We start from the raw sequence: 21201 nt of genomic DNA, 5'->3' as shown, positions 1-21201 counted from the left end.
TCAATAACCACTAAATTGAATGAATGAATGTGTGTATACCTATAATACTGTTTGTATTGATGCCTGTCTACTTGTTTTGTTGTCTGTCTCCCCCCTTCTAGACTGTGAGCCCGTCGTTGGGCAGGGATCGTCTCTGTCTGTTGCCCAGTTGGACTCTCCCAAGCGCTTAGGACAGTGCTCTGCACACAGTTAGCGCTCAATAAATATGACTGACTGTGAATGAGTGAGTGAATGGAGGAATGGGTCTCACTCTGTGCTTGTCGCCCTGCTGTCCAGGCGCTGCGGACTTGCCAGGCCCCGACCCGGAGCTGGCCTCCACCATGGGCTTCACCGGCTTTGGTTCGTACCCCTCCTTCCAGGGGGCAGGGGCCGGGGAGGGGCGGGAGGGGGTGGGAAGGGTGAAGGGGCTGGATATTAATAATAATAATAATAATAATACTGTTGGTATTTAAGTGCTTATTATGTGCAGAGCACTGTTCTAAGCGCTGGGGTAGATACAGGGTGATCAGGTTGTCCCACGTGAGGCTCACAGTCTTCATCCCCATTTGAGATGAGGGAACTGAGGCACAGAGAATACTGGTGGTATTTGTTAAGCGCTTACTATGTGCAAAGCACTGTTCTAAGCGCTGGGGGGATACAAGGTCATCAGGATGTCCCATGTGGGGCTCACAGTTTTAAGCCCCATTTTACAGATGAGGTACCTGAGGCACGGAGATGTGGAGTGACTTGCCCAAAGTCACACAGCTGGCAAGGGGTGGAGCCGGGATTAGAACCCAGGACCTCTGACTCCCAAGCCTGGGCCCTTTCCATTGAGCCACGCTGCCGTGACTTGCCCACAGTCACACAGCTGACAAGTGACATAGCCAGGATTCGAACCCATGACATCTGACTCCCAAGCCCGGGTTCTTGTGAGCCACGCTGACTCTCTGGATGAGTGGGAGGGGGTGGAGGGCGGAAAGATGCAGGGGTGGGAGGGGGTTGGGGCGGCTTAGTGGAACGAGCCCGGGCCGGGGAGTCAGAGGTCGTGGGTTCTAATCCCGGCTTCGCCGCTTGTCAGCTGGGTGACTTTGGGCAAGTCGCTTCACTTCTCCGTGCCTCAGTTCCCTCACCTGTCAAATGGGGATGAAGACTGGGAGCCCCACGTGGGACAACCTGATGACCTCGGATCTACCCCAGCGCTTAGAACAGCGCTTGGCACAGAGTAAGCGCTCCACACATAACATCATTATTATTGGGGGAGTGAGGGGGGGCTGGGACGGCTGGGGGAAGTGAAAGGGGGGTGGGAGAGGTGCAGGGGTTGGAGGGATGGCGGGTGGAGAAGGTGGAAGGGGTGCAGAGGGTGGAGAGGTGCTGAGCTGTCATGGAGGGAGGGGTTTAGGGGCGAGAGACTGTGAGCCCGTTGTGGGCAGGGATCGTCTCTCTTTATTGCTGTATAGTACTTTCTCCAGTGCTTAGTGCAACGCCCTGCACACAGTGAGCGCTCAATCGGTACGATTAAATGAGTGAATGAAAGTGTCTGGGTGGGAGGGGCGCGGGGATGGGGGCGCTGAAGTAGGAGTGATGCCGGGATGGGGGCGACGCTGGGATTTGCTGGGATTGGGGGTGCTGAAGGGGGGAGGACGTCGGGGGGTAAGGCCGAAGCGGGACGGGGTCGCAGAGAAGCAGCGCGGCCCACTGGACCGAGCCCGGGCCTGGGAGTCGGGGGGGGGGGGGGGGTTCCCGGCTTCTCCTCCCGCCTCCGCCACCCGTCTGCTGCGTGACCTCGGGTGAGTGGCTTCGCTTCTCTGGGCCTCACTTACCTCGTCTGGAAAATGGGGATTGAGACTGCGAGCCCCACCTGGGACTCTATCCAGCTTGATTTGCTTGTATTAGAGAAGCAGCCTGGCTCGGTGGAAAGAGCACGGGCTTTGGAGTCAGAGGTCATGGGTTCCAATCCCGGCTCCGCCACCTTTCAGCCGTGTGACTTTGGGCAAGTCACTTCACTTCTCGGTACCCCGGTTCCCTCATCTGTAAAATGGGGATGAAGACTGGGACGTCACGTAGGACAACCTGCTTACCCTGTATCTACCCCAGCGCGTAGAACAGTGCTCGGCACATAGTAGGCGCTTAACAAATACCAACGTTATTATTATTATTCACCCCGGCGCTCAGTACAGTGGCTGGCACATAACGTTTAACAGATACAAATTTATTATCATTAGGGTAAGGGGTGCCGAGGCGGGAAGGGTGTTGCTCCACTTCTCTGTGCCTCAGTCACCTCATCTGGTAAATGGGGATTGAGACTGTGAGCCCCACGTGGGACCCAATTTGCTCGTAAGCCCCCCGGCGCTTAGTCCAGTGACTGGCACGTAGTAAGCACTAAACGAATACCGCAATTGTGATTACGGTGCTCTGCCCGCCGTAAGAGCTCAATAAATACTATCGATTGATCGATTGGGAATTAGTCGGGTCTACAGACTCTCTCGTATTGTACTCTTCCGAGGGGTTTAGTACAGCGCTCTGCACACGGTTAGCACCCAAATACGATGGATTAGAGTGGCGGGGATCTTGGGAGTGGTGGGTAAGTATAATAATTATGGTACCTGTTAAGCGCTTATAATGTGCCAGGAGTGGTGGGAAATTATAATAATTATGGTACTTGTTAAGCACTTATTAGGTGCCGGGCACCTTTCTGAGCGCTGGGGTAGATGCAGTTTGAGTTGGACCTAGTTCCTGACCTCATATGGGGCTCACACTCTTTCATTCATTCATTCAATAGTATTTATTGAGCGCTTACTATGTGCGGAGCACTGTGCTAAGCGGCTGGAATGCACAAACAGAGACAATCCCTGCCCTTTGACGGGCTCACAGTCTAATCGGGGGAGACGGACAGCTCTTAATCGCCCTTTTACAGATGAGGCCCAGAGAAGTGAAGCGAATTGCCCAGGGTCACACTGCAGAGATGTGGCGGAGCTGGGATGAGAACCGATGACCTTGTGACTCCCTGGCTCGTGTTCTAATAATAATAATAATAATAATAATAATAATGTTGGTATTTAAGCGCTTACTATGTGCAGAGCACTGGTAATGTTGGTATTTGTTAAGCGCTTACTATGTGCCGAGCACTGTTCTAAGCGCTGGGGTAGACATAGGGGAATCAGGTTGTCCCACGTGGGGCTCACAGTCTTCATCCCCATTTTACAGATGAGGGAACTGAGGCACAGAGAAGTTAAGTGACTTGCCCACAGTCACACAGCCGACAAGTGGCAGAGCTGGGATTCCGCTGGGGGAGAAACAGGGTAATCAGGTTGTCCCACATGGGGCTCACGGTATTCAGTTTTAGCCACCAAACCACGCTGCTTAGGAGGTAGCCTCAATATTGGACTACCTGGGTCCTGAAACCTGCCTAATGGCTGAGCCTCCCTCCCCCCGGCCCCGTACACTCAACCGGGACGGCCGAAGCCACCCCCAGAATGAAAGGGACTTGAAAATCAAATTGTTTTTGTGACTCGTTTGTTTTTTTCTTGCTTGGTGTTTTGGGATTTTTCCTGCCGCATTGTGCGAATCGATTAGACTGACCGTCACTCAAGATTTCGCGTCACTCTTCCTGTTTTATTTTAGGGAAGAAAGCAAGAACGTTCGACTTGGAAGCCATGTTCGAACAAACACGAAGAACAGCTGTGGAAAGAAGTAGAAAAATGCTGGGTAAGACGCTCACACGTTTGCGTTCAGATGTGGTTCACGAAAACTCAAAGCTGCATCGCAGCTTCCGAGGTTATCTTGGTTTTGTTTGGGCAGCGAAGCGGTCTTCACTGGGTTCTTGTGAAAAGCAAAACCTGAAGCTTTCTTTTTTTTAACATAGGATTAAAGATAAATCTCGAAAGACTAGAACAAGCTACAGGTGGGATACCAGCAGTTCGTTGGTATTGAGAAATTTGCATTTAGAACTGCAAAGTCTGGCGAATTTGGAAATTTTAAATCAAAATTTTTTGAATTTAAATTAAATTAAAAAGTTTTTACCAATTTTTAATGGTATTTAAGTGCTTACTATGTGCCAGACACAGAGAAGCAGCGTGGCTTAGTGGAAAGAGCACAGGCTTTGGAGTCAGAGGTCATGGGTTCAAATCCCGGCTCGGCCACTTGTCAGCTGTGTGACTTTGGGCAAGTCACTTAATTTCTCGGTGCCTCAGTTACCTCATCTGTAAAATGGGGATGAAGACTGTGAGCCCCACGTGGGACAACCTGATTCCCTTGTGTCTACCCCAGCGCTTAGAACAGTGCTCGGCACATAGTAAGCGCTTAACAAATACCAACATTATTATTAAAAGCTGGGCAAGCTAATCAGGTTGACCACAGTTCCTGTCCCACATGAGGCTCACAGTCTCAAACCCCCATTTTACAGATGAGGTAACTGAGGTACAGAGAAGTAAAGGGACCTGCCACTTGATATTATATTAACAACAAAAAGGGCTAAGGTATTATACATGTAAAATTCACATTTTAGCCTTATTTAGCATTTTACATTTCACAGATGACGTAACGGAGGTACAGATAAGTAAAGGGACTTGCCAGTTGATATTATATTAACAACAAAAAGGGCTAAGGTATTATGCGTGTAAAATTCACATTTTAGCCTTATTTAGCATTTGACTTGGGAGTCAAAGGTCATGGGTTTGAATCCCAGTTCTGCCACTGGTCAACTGTGTGACTGTGGGCAAGTCACTTAACTTCTCTGTGCCTCAGTTCCCTCATCTGTAAAATGGGGGTGAAGACTGTGAGCCTCACGTGGGACAACCTGATTATCCTGTATCTACCTTAGCGCTTAGAACAGTGCTCTGTACATAGTAAGCGCTTAACAAAAACCAACATTATGATTACAGTAGACATCCCTTGGATGTATTTTTTTTCTTATGGCCTGTGGCATAGTGGAAAGACCCCGGGTTTGGGACTCAGAGAATGAGGGTTCTAATCCCGGCTCCACCGCTTGTTGGCTGTGTGGCCTTGGGCAAGCCACGTAATTTCTCTGTGCCTCAGTGACCTCATCTGTAAAATGGGGATGAAGACTGTGAGCCCCACGTGGGACAACCGGATGACCCTGTATCTACCCCAGCAGCTTAGAACAGTGCTCTGCACATAGTAAGCACTTAACAAGTACCAACATTATCATTATTAAACAGGCATCAGTAGCATCGTTATAAATAGAATTATAGATATGTACACATCATTAATAAGATCAAATAAGATTAGAATTATAAATATGTACATAGATACACAAGTATTGTGGGCCAGGGAGGGGGATAAAGCAAAGGGAGTGGGTCGGGGCGATGGGGAGGGGAGGAAGAGCAGAGGAAAAGGGGGGCTCAGGCTGGGAGGGTCTCTTGGAGGAGGTGAGCTCTCAGTAGGGATTTGAAGAGGGGAAGAGAGTGAGTTTGGCGGATGTGAGGAGGGAGGGCATTCCAGGCTAGAGGTGGGACGTGGGCCGGGGGTCGACGGCGGGACGGGAGAACGGGGGACGGTGAGGAGGTGAGTGGCAGAAGAGTGGAGCGTGTGGGGTGGGCAGTGGAAAGAGAGACGGGAGGTGGAGTAGGGAGAGGGGGCAAGGGGATGGACAGCTTTGAAGTGTCTACCAACTCATTTATGTGGTACTGCCCCAGTCAGGCAGTAAGCTCCCAGTAAACACGACTGATGGATCAGAAACCTGTCCTTTCCATTTTCAGAAGCGCGGGAGAGAGAGGAAGAACTACAGAAAGAGAAAGAAATGGCAAGTCAGCCTGAAGATAGTGAGGCAACAGCTTCAAGTTCCAGAGGAGTCAAGGATTCTCCCATGTCAGCTTCCAGGTATTTAGTTCTTCGAGAAGAATTATACTGTATTATAGATATGTAGCGTGGCTCAGTGGAAAGAGCCCGGGCTTGGGAGTCGGAGGTCATGGGTTCTAATCCCGGCTCCGCCGCTTGTCAGCCGAGTGACTTCGGGCAAGTCACTGAACTTCTCTGGGCCTCAGTTCCCTCATCTGGAAAATGGGGATTAAAACTGTGAGCCCCACGTGGGACAACCTGATCACCTTGTATCCCCCCCCAGCGCTTAAAACAGTGCTTGGTACATAATAAGCGCTTAACAAATGCCATCATTATTATTATTATTATATGTGTCTTTACATTTTACAGTGTAAAAGAGAAGCAGCGGGGCCTAGTGGTTAGAGCATGGGTCTAGGAGTCAGAGAGACCTGAGTTCTAGTTCCGGCTCTCTCGCCTGCCTGCTTTGGATGTATTGAAAAGTGCTGCGGGATTGGAGGTGGGGTGAATATCAAGTGCGGAGTTAAGGCCGAGACAGCTGATATTGGGGCACAGCGAGTCAGATGGCAGTAGAGAAGCGAAGTGCGTGGTTTGGATTGTATTCCATCAGTCAGGTAAGGTTTGAGGGAGTGGGCTGATGGAGAGCCTTAAAACTGATGGGTGAGGTGTTTCCGTCTGATGTGGAGTCAGATGGGCAACCATTAGAGGTTTTGGAGGAGTGGGAGGATGTTTAGAAAAATAATCTGGGCAATAGAATAATAATAATAATAATGTTGGAATTTGTTAAGCGCTTGTTCTAAGCGCTGGGAGAGATACAGAGTAATCAATTTGTTCCATGTAGGGCTCACAGTCTTCATCCCTATTTTACGCATGAGGTAACCGAGGCACAGAGAAGTTCAGTGGCTTGCCCAAGGTCACTCAGCTGACAAGCGGCAGAGCCGGGATTAGAACCCACAACCTCCAACTCCTAAGCCGGGCCTCTTTCCACTGAGCCCCGCTGCTTCTCTAATGAAGGATGGACCGCAGAGGTGGGAGTTTGAAGGCGTAGAGTTCAGCAGCTCCGAGGCATAATGCATAGGATATGCGGTGTCACAGAGTTCCTAAGAGTTTCTAGTTGCCTCTTTTTTCATATTATATCAATAGTTAATGCTTAATGCTTAATAGTTAATGACAGCCCTCTGCAGATTTTAGTTTCTCCATATTAATCAGTGGTTAAAAGAATGGATAGAGACCCTAACGACGATAACGGAAAAACCGTTAGGTTGCGGATTATGGCAGAAGACGGGACGTTCTGGGGAAAGTAGATCCGTGGAGTGGCTGTGAATCGGAAACGAGGGCACTTAACGATAATAAAAGGAACGTAGACGTGCTCTATGCACAGTAGTTGTTAAATGCTACTGATGATAATGAAAGCGAAGTCTAAGAACTTGCATGCTTTTCAATAGTAATAATGGTAATAATAATAATGTTGGTATTAAGTGCTTACTATGTGCAGAGCACTGTTCTAAGCGCTGGGGTAGATACAGGGTAATCAAGTTGTCCCACTTGAGGCTCACAGTCTTAATCCCCATTTTACAGATGAGGTAACAGAGGCACAGAGAAGTTAAGTGACTTGCCCACAGTCACACAGCTGCCAAGTGGCAGAGTCGGAAGTCGAACCCTTGACCTCTGACTCCCATGCCCGGGCTCTTTCCACTGAGCCACGCTTGATTGTGCTTACTACGTGCCAGGCTCTGTACTAAGCACTGGCATAGCTACAAGCAAATCAGGTTGGACACAGTCCCTGTCCCACGTGGGGCTCACAGTCTCAGTCCCCATTTTACAGATGAGGGGACTGAGGCACAGAGCAGTGAAGAGACTTGGCCAAGGTCACACGGCAGACAATATCAATCACTCACTAGCATTTGAGTGCCTGCAGTATACACTGTACTAGAGAAGCAGCGTGGCTCAATGGAAAGAGCCCAGGCTTGGGAGCCAGAGGTCATGGGTTCGAATCCTGGCTCTGCCACTTGGCAGCTGTGTGACTGTGGGCAAGTCACTTAACTTCTCTGGGCCTCAGTTCCCTCATCTGGAAAATGGGGATGAAGACTGTGAGCCTCACGTGGGACAACCTGATGACCCTGTATCTCCTCCAGCGCTTAGAACAGTGCTCTGCACATAGCGCTTAACAAATGCCAACATTATTATTGTTATTACATTTTGGGAAAATGCAGCGGAAATATGTCATTGTGGCTTTTATCAGGGAGCTACAGTTTAATGGGCCTCGATCCCTGATTTTCGATTGCTAGCGTCAGTGATTTTTTTCTTTTTCTTAGATGAGCTTGATTGTTCTGCGCAGTTCTACCTGAGAACAGTTTGTTGTTTTTAACAGCCAAGGCACAAATTTGAAGACAAGGCTCAGAAACTCTGTAAATGCAGATGTATAAAACAATGTAGCATGTTTGCAATACCTTTCTTAGCCTTGTCATCAGTGGTATTTATTGAGCTCTTACTTTGTGCAGGCCACTGTACTAAGCGCTTGGGAGCGTACAATGCAACAGAATTGGTTCCCTGCTGTAGTACTCTATTCATTACCCTATTTATTTTGTTAATGCAATGTACATCGCCTCGATTCTATTTAGTTGCCATTGTTTTTACGAGATGTTCTTCCCCTCGACTCTATTTATCGCCATCCTTCTTGTCTGTCCGTCTCCCCCGATTAGACCGTAAGCCCGTCAAATGGCAGAGACTGTCTCTATCTGTTGCCGACTTGTTCATTCCGAGCGCTTAGTACAGTGCTCTGCACATAGTAAGTGCTCAATAAATACTATTGAATGAATGAATGAATAGTACGAACACCTGAGCTCAAAAAAGATGAATAATAATAATGGTGGTATTTGTTAAGCGCTTACTATGTGCCGAGCACTGTTCTAGGTGCTGGGGTAGATACAGTGTAATCAGGTTGTCCCACGTGAGGCTCAGTGGAAAGAGCCCGGGCTTGGGAGTCAGAGGTCATGGGTTCAAATTCTGGCTCTGCCACTTGGCAGCTGTGTGACTGTGGGCAAGTCACTTCACTTCTCTGTGCCTCAGTTCCCTCATCTGTAAAGTGGAGATGAAGACTGTGAGCTTCACGTGGGACAACCTGATGACCCTGTATCTCCCCCAGTGCTTAGAACAATGCTCTGCACATAGTAAGCGCTTAACAAATACCAACATTATTATTATTATTATTCATCCCCATTTTACAGATGAAAGAACTGAGGCACCGAGAAGTGAAGTGACTTGCCCAAAGTCACACAGGTGACAGGTGACCGAGCCGGGATTAGAACCCTTGACCTCTGACACCTAAACCCGGGCTCTTTCCACTGAACCACGATGAGCAGAGGAAGGATATTTTTGGAGATATGTCTGGGGCGCGACACCACCCAAGTTCTGGTTTCCCTTATTGAAATTTTCATCACTTCTACTACTTCAATTTTCACTAGTCAGTTGCCATCCAAAAATTAATAGGTCAGGAGGCTTTTTTTTTTTCTTGTAGCAGGGAAAATGTTTGTGTCCACAGAAGTTTTTTTGTCATTTTAGAGATACAGAGAGCAGTGAAAGTGAAGGCAGCTCTGATGAAGAGTTTATCGGGCCTCCGTTGCCTCTCAAAGCATCCATCCGTGGACCGCCGGAAGATACGGATGACGATTTGATCGGCCCCCCGCTTCCCCCTGGATACCAGGACACTGACGACGAAGACGTCGATGACGATGTGCCAGATGAAGATGACGTAAGTGCTTCGGTTTTTGACACCACTTGAAACGTTCTCAGCGTGCTCTATAAATCTCAGTGAAAATAAGAATTTTTTGCACGTCCGACATTCTACCTGTGCTTTTGACCAAGAACCACGTTGTTGCCGAGATGTTGGAAAACCAGAAGTAGCTAAACAGCGGTCTGGCTTTGTAGCGGAATCGAAGAAGAGGAAATCGTAAGGGATTTAAAGGATGATTCATCCTTCAGTGAATTTAAGAATTCATTCACAGAGAAGAATTCACAGAGAAGCAGCGTGGCTCAGTGGAAAGAGCCCGGGCCTGAGAGTCAGAGGTCATGGGTTCGAATCCCTGCTCTGCCACTTGGCAGCTGTGTGACTGGGGGCAAGTCACTTCACTTCTCTGTGCCTCAGTTCTCTCATCTGCAAAATGGGGATTAAGACTGTGAGCCTCACGTGGAGCAACCTGATTACAGTGTATCTCACCCAGCGCTTAGAACAGTACTCTGCACATAGTAAGCGCTTAACAAATACCAACATTATTATTATTATTATTATTATTGTCATTAAGAATAATTGTGTTATTAAGGGCATACTCTGTGCCTAGCACTGTTCTAAATACTCAGGGGAAGCGGTGTGGCCCAGTGGAAAGAGCGCGGGCCTGGGAGTCAGAGGACCTGAGTTCTGATCCTGCCTCTGCCGCCTGCTTTCTGTGTGAACTTGGGCAAGTCACTGCTCAGTGCCTCAGTTGCCTCGTCTGTAAAATGGGGATTAAATCCCCCACCCTCTGACTTGGATTGCGAGCCCCATGTGGGACAGGGACTGTGTCCAACCTGATTTCCTTGTGTCTTCCCCCGAACTTAGAAGGGTGCTGAACATAGAGAAGCAGCGTGGCTCAGTGGAAAGAGCCCGGGCTTGGGAGTCAGAGGTCATGGGTTCCAATCCCGTCCCCACCGCTTGTCAGCTGTGTGACTGTGGGCAAGTCACTTCACTTCTCTGGGCCTCAGTTACCTCAATGGGGATGAAGACTGTGAGCCTCATGTGGGACAACCTGATTACCCTGTATACCCCAGCGCTTAGAAAAGTGCTCTGCACATAGTAAGTGCTTAACAAATATCAACATTATTATGATTATATAGTAAGGGCCTAATTATTATGATCACTATTATTGAGCACCGCTGTAGTAAATAGTTGGAAGAGGACAATAGTTAGTAGACAAGGATACCTACCTCCAGGAAGGTAGTTGGTTGGAAACAGCCATTAAAAGAAAATAGTGAATAAGTCCGCTCTCAGGGTGGCACCTGGGGAGTTTCCAGTCCTCTACCAGTCTTGACTGTGGGAGGAAGAGTCAGGCAGAAGCCTGCCCATTCCATTCCTAGCTTGGGCAGTGGCTAACGAGTGGAAGGCAACCTGCTGCGAGTCAAAACTCACCCGTGCTGGGCAACAGTGGCACGGGACAGAGCCGAGGACAGAGACTCAGATTTACTGCACGGAAGGCGGCGACGATAAACCGCTTCCGGATTTCTACCAAGAAGAGTCTCTGGATCCACCACCAGAACGATGGCAGATGGAGGTGGGACGTTCTGAGAGAGATGCGTCCGTGGCGTCGCTGTGGGTAGGACGTGACTCGACAGCGTAAGATAACAGCAGGTGAATAAGTAACAGAGACTGAGTGCCTTAGAACTACCATCCGGAATTTTTTTAATGGCATTTAAGCACTTCTTTCCGAGCACTGGTTACAGGATGATCAGGTTAAACACAGCCCCTGTCCCACATGGGGCCGTCGGTCCGAGTAGGACGGAGAACGGGTATCGAGTCCCCATTTTGCAGATGAGGAAGCGGAGGCACAGAGAAGTTACGCGGCGTGCCCTCCGGTCTCACGACACGTAGGTGGCGGAGCCAGGATTAGAACCCAGATCCCGTGGCGCCCAGGCCCGTGCTCTTTCCACGAGGCCGTGCTGCTGCCCGTGTTCGTGCTCGACACAGAGAGGAAGGTATATTCACTGGAGGTGTGGGAGGGTTGGGGAGGCCCATACAGAGCGATGTGCTAGAAAAATACCCCAAGCATCACGGATACGGTAGTGGAGGGGGAGGATTGGAGGCAGGGAGGCCATTGAAGAAGGAGACCGATGCAGTCGTCAGGCTGGGCTGTGGCAGGTGCCAGGGCCAGCGTGGTGGCTATTTTAATGAAGAGGTGGATTCTGCATATGTTTTGGAAGAAAAAATGAGCAGGATAATCATAATAATAACATTGGTATTTGTTAAACTCAGTGGAAAGAGCACGGGCCCTGGAATCAGGACTCATGAGTTCGAATCCCAGCTCTGCCACTTGTCGGCTGTGTGACTGTGGGCAAGTCACTTAACTTCTCTGTGCCTCAGTTCCCTCATCTGTAAAATGGGGATTAAGACTGTGAGCCCCACGTGGGACAACCTGCTTCCCCTACGTCTACCCCAGCGCTTAGAACAGTGCTCGGCACATAGTAAGCGCTTAACAAATACCAACATTATTATTAAACACTTACTCTGTGCAGAGCACTGTTATAAGCGCCGGGAGGTAGATACAGGGTCATCAGGTTGTCCCACATGAGGCTCACAGTTAATCCCCATTTTACAGATGAGGTAACTGAGGCCCAGAGAAGTGAACTGACTTGCCCAGAGTCACACAGCTGACAAGGGGCAGAGCCGGAATTCGAACCCATGGCCTCTGACTCCCAAGCCCAGGCTCTTTCTACTGAGCCACGCTGCTTCTCCGACTGAATGAGGGAGTTGAAAAAGAGGGAAGAGTTTGCTACTTATCCCACCTTAGCCCCCCTGCACTTAGTTATATCTCCTTATATATAATATATATATGTGTGTATATATACACACACACACACACACACACAGAAGCAAAATCTAGTGCAAAAAGCACAAGCCTGAGAGCCACAGGATCTGGGTTCTCATTCTGACTCCACCATTTGCCAGCTGTGGGACCTTGGCCAAGTCATTTAACTTCTCTGTTCCTCAGTTTTCTCATCTCTAAAATGAGGATTCAACACCCTTGCGCTTAAAATAGTAGATGAAGCATAGTAAGCACTTAACAGATACCATTGATTTAATGTCCGACTCCTTTGCTACACTGTAAGTTTCTTGAGGGCAGTCTACCAATTATATTGTATTGCACTCTCCCAGTCAATCGTATTTGAGCCCTTACTGTGCGCAAAGTACTGTCCTGAGCGCTTAGGGGAATACAGCATGTCAGAGTCGGTAGACATGTTCCTTCCTTACGGTCCTAAAGAGGTGCTTAGTACAGTGACCTGCACACAGTAAGTGCTCAATAAATGCCGTCGATTGACTAATGCCAGATTTAGGCTTGAAAGATGGGGAGGATGGCGGTCGTCAATTGTGATGGGGAAAAGTTGGGTAGAGGAGGGGATTTTGGAGGGGAAACTGGCAATTCAGTTTTGCCAGCGGCCTGATAATGTAGAGATGTCCTGGTGATAGGAGGAAATAGACAATTGCAGAGGAGAGCTGTTAAGACTTGGAAGAACAATTTAGAAGTCAACTGTGTAGAGATGGTAGTTGAAACCATAAAAGCAGACGAATTCCCAGACTAAACCCCACTTTTCCTCACCCCCCACTCCCTTCTGCGTTGCCCTGACTTCCTCCCTTTGCTCTTCCCCCCCGTCCCGGCTCCAAAGCACTTAGGGACAGATCTGTCATTTGTATTGATGTCTGTCTCCCCCACTATAGTCTGTAAACTCGGTGTGGGCAGGGAATGCCACGGTTTGTCATCATATTGTATTTTCCCAAGCGCTTAGTATAGTGCTCTGCACACATGGAGCGCTCAATTGATATGATTGAATGAATGGAAAGAGAAGGGGATCCAGGACAGAGCTATGGGGGGCCCCCCACACTCAGAGGGTCGGAGACAGAGGGGAAGCTTGTGATGAGATGGATTGGCTAGAAAAAGTAGATTAGAACCAGGAGTGAACTGGATCAGGACAAGCGAGGTTAGCTAGAGTTTCCAGGAGAAGGGCGAGTCAAGGCGGCCGAGAAATTGAGGAAGGTTATCCTCTTCTTCTGCTCCCTTCTGCAGCATCCAGACTTGCTCCCTTTATTCGCCCCCGCTCCCAGCCCCACAGCACTTATGTACCTACCTGTCATTTATTAAAGTCAGTCTCCCCGTCTAGTCAACTGTAAGCTCGCCCTGGGCAGGGAGTGTGTCTGTTTATTGTCGTATCGTACCTTCCCAAGCGCTTAGTACAACGCTCTGCACACAGTAAGTGCTCACTAAGTACGATTGATCCCCTTCGTGCCAAATCTGACACGCTACTATGTCAGCCAGTGGTGACCCTGAAGTATCTTCAGATGGATTAAAAAAGTTTTGAGTTAGTAATAGCAGTCCGTATAGATATTGACATTTCTCATATTTTTACAGTTCATATTAATTTCGTAATATAATTTTGTAAGCAGTTTCATAGTTATCTGGAATAAGAGGTGTCAATCTGAATTTCTTTTCTTAGCTCTGATTTGACTCCCTGTATTATTGATGGCAAACCCCGTTGCTTCGCTCTCCTCAACTCCTACATATGGAAAAGGAGCGAAAAAATTATGTGCAAAAGGCGTTTGAGTTTTGAAATGGGATTTTGTGTTTAAGTAAGTCTCCAGAAGGATTATTTGCTTGGGTACATGTAACAAGAATGGCTTAATGATAATAATGTTGGTATTTGTTAAGCGCTTACTATGTGCCGAGCACTGTTCTAAGCGCTGGGGTAGACATAGAGGAATCAGGTTGTCCCACGTGGGGCTCACAGTCTTAATCCCCATTTTACAGATGAGGGAACTGAGGCACAGAGAAGTTAAGTGACTTGCCCACAGTCACACAGCTGACAAGTGGCAGAGCTGGGATTCGAACTCATGAGCCCTGACTCCAAAGCCCATGCTCTTTCCACTGAGCCACGCTGCTTCTCCTTAATGGAAGAATGCTGCTTAATGCTGCTTCTTAATGGAAAGAAACTGTCACCTGCCATCCCCCCAGGTCCCACCTCCAACTTCTTTTAACGTTTTGATCCCTTTCTCACACGCGTTCTCTCTTTCTCCATGCCCACATTGATCTTTGAGGGCCTCTGTGTCCACATGGATGTTCCTGATGACCCTACTGCTGTCCACCTGCTATCACCTTGGCGTTATTCATTCTACCCACATATTCAGTCCATCAGTAAATCCTGTCAGTCTCACCTTTACAACATAGCTAAAATCTATCCTTTCCATCCAAACTGCTCCCACATTAACCCAGTCTTTCATCCTATCCCGCCCGGATGACTTCATCAGCTTCCTTGCTGACCTCCCAGCCTCCTGTCTCTCCCCACTCCAGTCCATACTTCACTCTGTTGCTCCGATCGTTTTGCAGGAAAAATTTCCTGATCGGCATTCAGGAAATGTCACCCCACTCCTCAGAAAACTCCAGTGTTTGCCCATCCACCTCGGCATCGAACTCCTCACCATTGGCTTTAAAGCACTCAATCACCTTGCCCCCTCCTACCTCACCTCTCTTCTCTCCTTCCAGAACCCCTCCTGCTCACTTCCATCCTCTATTGCTAGCCTTCTCACTATGACTCGATCTCACCTGTCTTGCCGCCGATCCCTAACTCACGTGACTGTGGGCAAGTCACTTAACTTCTCTGTGCCTCAGTTCCCTCATCTGTAAAATGGGGATTAACTGTGAGCCTCACGTGGGACAACCTGATTACCCTGCATCTCACCCAGCGCTTAGAACAGTGCTCGGCACATAGTAAGCGCTTAACAAATACCAACATTATTATTATTCTGCCCCTGGCATGGAATGCCCTCCCTCATATCAGGCAGACAATGACTCTGCCCCGCTTCAAAGACTTATTGAAGGCACATCTCCTCCAAGAGGTCTTCCCTGACTAAGCCCCCCCACCACTTTCCTCATCTCCCAACCCCTCTATGTCATCCTGACTTGCTCCCTTTGCTCTTCCCCCCTCCCAGCCCCACAGCACTTATGTACATATCTCTAATTACATTGATATCTTTCTCCCCCACTTTAGACTGTAAGCTCATTTGGGACAGGGAATTCGTCTGTTTATAGTATTAAACTCTCCCAATCGCTTAATACATTGCTTTGCACATAGAAAACGCTCAATAAATAAGTTTGAATGAATAAATGAATGAATGAAAAAGCCTAGGTCTGGGAGTCAGAGGACTTGGGTTCTCATTGTGGAGGGCATCACTGAGGTTTTGGGAGAGTACAGTGTATGATTATGGCATATATTTTTATTACCCTGTTTATTTTGTTAATGAGAGGTACATCCTCTTGATTCTATTTATTGCTATTGTTTTTGCCCGTCTGTCTCCCCCGATTAGACTGTGAGCTCGTCAGTGGGAAGATTGGATTGTCTCTATCTGTTGCCGAATTGTACATTCCAAGCGCTTAGTACAGTGCTCTGCACGTAGTAATTGCTCAATAAATACTATTGAATGAATGAATGAATACTGGCTCTGCCAGTTGCCTGTTGTGTGAGTTGGGGCAAGTCATTTAACTTCTCTGGGTTTATGTTCCCTCATCTGTAAAATGTGGATTAAAAGTCTGTCCTCCCTCTTACTTTATTCATTCAATCGTATTTATTGAGCACTTACTGTGTGCCAAGCACTGTACTAAGCACTTGGGAGAATGCACTAGAACAACAAAAGGACACTTCCGGCCCCCAGCCATTTGGGGCAGAGACAGGGGCCATCCAACCTGATTAACGGGTATGTACGGCACAGTACGAGTGCATAGCACAGATATTATTGGACATGCTGCTTACCGTCAAGAGCTCAGATCTACTTTCCCAAGCCCGTAGTACAGTCCTTTGCACCTAGTAAGCGCTCAGTAAATTCCTCTGCTGATGTATGTATGGATTAAATGAGTACACGCGTGGTTTGAAAATGGAGGAGTGGATTGGAAAATAGCTGAACTTGTTTTGATGACTCTCTCCGCCCTCCCCCTCAGATTGTAAGCCCGTTGAGAGCAGGGATTGTTTCTCTTCATTGCTGTATTGTACTTTCCAAGTGCCTAGTAGAGTGCTCTGCACACAGTAAGCGCTCAATAAATACGACGGAGTGAATGAATGAATGACTGCCTAGGCTGAGAGTGCACTGTAAGTGGCACTGTGCTCACACTGATCAATCAGTGTTTTTTATTGAGCACTTACTATGTGCAGAGCATTGTACTAAGCTCTTGGGAGAGTATGCCATGCTAGCCCTCTAATCAATTTCTTGGTCGTGAGACTTCACGGCCGAAACTCTTTCTTGTGCTAGTGAGGTAATGTGAACTCCCTCTGGCTAAATAGCCCAGACTTCCAAACTGGACTGTCTCAGCTTTTGGAATCATGTGCTTTGTTTATTATTTGTTGCAAATTGTAATTTTTTTTTTAATATGCAGGGAAGCACAATTGAGATGATGAAGCCTTGATTGCTGGAGGAAGGTTGAATGCCATCATTGTCTTCCATCTCACATTTGCTTTCCAAATACATGTTTTCCTTTTGGAACGGATTTTGAGAAGTCTGGTCCGTGTTACTAGAAATGGGCTGAACTGAACGTAAAGGCTATCGGATTGATTATAATCTGTTGTAAATTTTACGCCTAGCGGAGGAGATCCCCCAGTTTCCCCTAATGACTCGTTTCGTGGCTTAACAAACTCAGTTGACTCCCGAATGGCTTCATCGTTGCTTTTTTTTTGGTTCAGAATCCAAAGGGAACTTCTCAGGCACGGTGGATCTGAGGACGTTTCAGTGCTAGGGACATTTCCCCACTGCTGTTGTAACAACTTAGGGAATTGGAATATCCGCAAGTCAAAGCAGAGAGCCAAAGGACGGATCTGTGAGTTAGGTGGGATGAATCAGAGAGAAGGAAGGTCGATTTAAAAGTTTCACCTCTTGTCTTGATGGATTCATGATGCAGTAATGTAGTATTTTGTGCATTGTTGGAGTGATGGATTTTTGTACAATTGATTGTGCCATGTGATTGATTTATCTATGAGGCAAAATGAGGCGTAGCGAGCGCTTCCGGCATGCACAGTAGGCCTTTTCTGTAGGTCCACCACTCAGGGGTCAGTACCCCAAACCTGTTCATAGATGCATTTTAGAAGGAAGCTCATGAGTGTCAAAACCTCATGATCTTCTCTGATTTCTCCCTTGCAAAATCCAGCCAGAGATGAACTCCACACCCTCCAATTGAAAGATATTCAGCATGGCTCCCTGTAGAACCACAGCCCTTTTCTTGTACCTAGCAAGATACATTGTACTATTTTTTGACCACATTTTAAGAGAGCATTTCAGAGCTGGGAACTTAAGTCTGAGAAAAATTTACACTGAAATATTCCCCCATCAGCATTTCATAGATTGAGCAGGTTGTAATTACACCTTCACTCCGAAGAAAGAACAGTGGAATTACTTAGTGATGCTATTTAACACCTGCCTAAATGGGCTCGAGGAAGTTGAATAAATTTTTTTCATTCTAATTCAATAACCATATATCAAAGCTCATAAGATCCTTTTTTTTTATAAGCCTTCATAAAATTTACAAGTCCTCTGCCCCTTTGGAGCAGTGCAGTTAACTCTCACAATTTATGACAGGAAATCCCCCAAAAGCGAGTTCTGTAGATATTTGTACACCATACAGTACTTGAAATCAAAATGCTTAGACTCCCTTTTCCTAAATGGAGGATAAGCTCACATTACCGCAACTGCAGACATCAAATAAAAAGAATATTTATGCCCACTACGTAGGAATAAAGTTCAAGTCCCTGAACGAATTGCAATGCTATTGCAGCTGAGATCCAACCATGAGACTCGAACCTAAGAATAACAATTCTGGCATCTGGACACCGTCAACATCAAATAATGGGTCCCTACATCCTATTAAATGCCCACCTGGAGATATGTGATGCTATTTTAAAATGCTCTGAATTTCTCCATATTTAACTTTTCCTCCGACTTCACGACCTTGCGGATGTTTTTCTTTCATTTCTCTTGATTTTTGGGTAAGCTTTGTCCTGCTGAATTCCTGGGTTGCCTCGTTTAAAGGAAGGGGTTGTGTGATTCAGGAGGTCTGCGAAATCAGTCAGGCTAGCAGTCGTCTTTATTGAGCTCTTACTGTGTGTGAAGCACTGTATTAAGCACTTGGAAGCGTTACAGTACAACATTATCAGCGGACACGTTCCCTGCCCATATCATATTGCTAAAGGTAGGGGCCCTCCAAGCTAGGTGGCTTGAACCAGAGAGAAGGAAGGTAGATTTAAAAGTTTCACCTGTTGTCTTGATGGATTAATACTGATGCAGTAATGTACTATTTTGTGCATTTTAGGAGTGATGGATTTTTTTAGTACAATTTGATTGTACTATGAGATCGATTTATCTAGGATATATTTTTCCCAATTTCATCTCCACTTTTTCACTCTACCTATTTAAAAAGCAGCTTCACTGGGAGTTAGAAGGACCTGGGGTCTAATCCCAGCTCTGCCACTGGTCTGCCCTGAGACCTTGGACAAGTCACTTCACTTCTGTACTATTTTGTGCATTTTAGGAGTGATGGATTTTTTTAGTACAATTCGATTGTACTATGAGATCGATTTATCAAGGATATATTTTTCCCGAATTTAATCTCCACTTTATTTTCACTCTACCTATTTAAAAAGCAGCCTCACTGGGAGTCAGAAGAATCTGGGTTCTAATCCCAGCTCTGCCACTGGTCTGCCGTGAGACCTTGGACAAGTCGCCTCGCTTCTCTGTGCCTCAGTTCCCTCAACTTTAAAATGGTGATTGAGACTGTGAGCCCCCTGTGGGACATGGACTGTGGCCAGCCTGATGGCTCAATGGAAAGAGCCCGAGCTTGGGAGTAAGAGGTCATGGGTTTGAATCCCGACTCTGCCACTTATCAGCCCTGTGACTGTGGGCAAGTCACTTCACTTCTCCGTGCCTCAGTTACCTCATCTGTAAAATGGGGATTAAGACTGTGAAATGGGGATTAAGAATGTGGAGCAATCTGATGACCCTGTATCTACCCCAGCACTTAGAACAGTGCTCTGCACATAATAAGCACTTAACAAATACCAACATTATTATTATTATTATTATTATTATCTATCCCAGCGCTTAGAAGAGTGCCTGGCACACAGTAAGCATGTAACAAATACCATAAAAAAGAAGGGAGTTGCTAGTTTTAAGGCTGGTCATGTATTAGTTTTGGGATCCTTCAGCTTCTCTGCTTAAGAGTGGTTTCCGGCACTTGGAAGGTAAAAGATGCTCACTAAATACCACTGAGGGATAATTATCATAATGATGATAGAGCTCCCTTCACATGACTTTCATTTCTGTCACTTCAAGTGAGTGCTCTGCGTGAGGCCCATGGAAGTCGAGATGGCAGGTGGCCGCCAGCGGAGTAGGATTTTAGTGATTCGCAGGGGTGGTTGAGCAGTAATTTCAGTTTCCTCTCACCCAGAATGATTGTCCTTGGTTGCAGCCGTGCATTTGTCCTCAGAAGACTGATGCGCTGTGTCGCAGATCAGATAATAATCATAATTATTGGAGTGTCTGTTCATCGCTCATTAAGTCCCTAGTACATTGGTCTGCACATAGTAAGCGCTGAATAAATACTATTGAATGAAGTCCCGTCGTAGACACAGTATAGGCAGAGTGGGAATCGTTTCTGTCCGACGGACGGCTCCCAGTCGAAGCCGGGGAGGGGGAACAGGAATTTAGTCCCCATTTTACAGATAAAGAAACCGAGGCCCAGAGGGCCCAAGGTCACATGGCAAGCAGGTGGCGGAGCTGGGATTAGAACCCAGGTCCTCTGACTCCCAGGCCTGTGTCCTTTCCACTGGATCAAGCTGCTCCTCTAATGCCAAGAGGGCCTGTCTTGTGCCATAAATTCATTCATTCGGTCATATTTATTGAGCGCTTGCTGTGTGCGGAACACCGTACTAAGCGCTTGGAAAGTACATTTTGGCAACAGAGACAATCCCTCCCCGACAGCGGGCTCACAGGCTAGAAGGAAAATTAGAACAGAATACGCAAACGTCAGGGTCAGTGGAGCTTAGCTCGGAGGTAGGCGGGAGAACAATCTTTTACTTTTTCCTCTAGCCTTCTCCGGAGCGTGCTCCGGTATTAACGCTTCCTTATCTCTGGAGTGTGTCCCAATTTCAAGCTTTCTCTCAAAATCATCACGGCATCCTTCTGAGAAGAAAAACAATTCCAAGGAATGATTTATCTAAAGAACTTTGTGAGGTTAGAGGACTTTAGAGAAGCAGCGCGGCAGCATGGTGTAATGGATAGAGCACGGGCCTGGATGTCAAGTCTCGGGTTCTAATCCTGACTCTGCCACTCGTCTGCTCTTTGACCTCGGGCAAGTCACTTGATTTCTCTGGGCCGTAGTTACCTCGTCGGTAAAGTGGGGATTAAGACCGTGACTGTGGCCAATCCAGTTTACTTGTTTCCACCCCTAGTACAGCTCCTCGCACATAGTAAGCACTTAACAAATACCACAATTCTTATCATTATTACTATTTTTATTATTATTGTTAGAGCACGGGCCTGGGAGTCAGAAGGACCCGAGTTCTAATTTCAGTTCTACCACCTGTTTGCTGTGTGACCTTGGGCAAGTCACTTAATTTCTCTGGGCCTCAGCGTCCTCATCTGTAAAGTGGGGATTAAGA

At 47.2% G+C, this 21201-nt stretch overlaps 1 protein-coding gene across 1 annotated transcript in view; it reads left to right on the top strand.

The window, feature by feature from the left end:
• The window catches only part of WDR70 (WD repeat domain 70), a 359232-nt gene that overhangs the window by 2053 nt on the left and 335978 nt on the right, over positions 1-21201 (top strand). The window contains exons 2-5 of the mRNA XM_029060393.1: positions 277-339; positions 3601-3684; positions 5697-5817; positions 9334-9523. Coding sequence (XP_028916226.1) covers positions 277-339; positions 3601-3684; positions 5697-5817; positions 9334-9523 — 458 coding nt within the window. The remainder of the gene's footprint in view (positions 1-276; positions 340-3600; positions 3685-5696; positions 5818-9333; positions 9524-21201) is intronic.

This window comes from Ornithorhynchus anatinus, chromosome 3, assembly GCF_004115215.2.
Source record: "Ornithorhynchus anatinus isolate Pmale09 chromosome 3, mOrnAna1.pri.v4, whole genome shotgun sequence".
NCBI classification, from domain to species: Eukaryota; Metazoa; Chordata; class Mammalia; order Monotremata; family Ornithorhynchidae; genus Ornithorhynchus; species Ornithorhynchus anatinus.
Note: the sequence above shows the minus strand (reverse complement) of the source record. Positions and strands in the feature narration are given on the sequence as shown.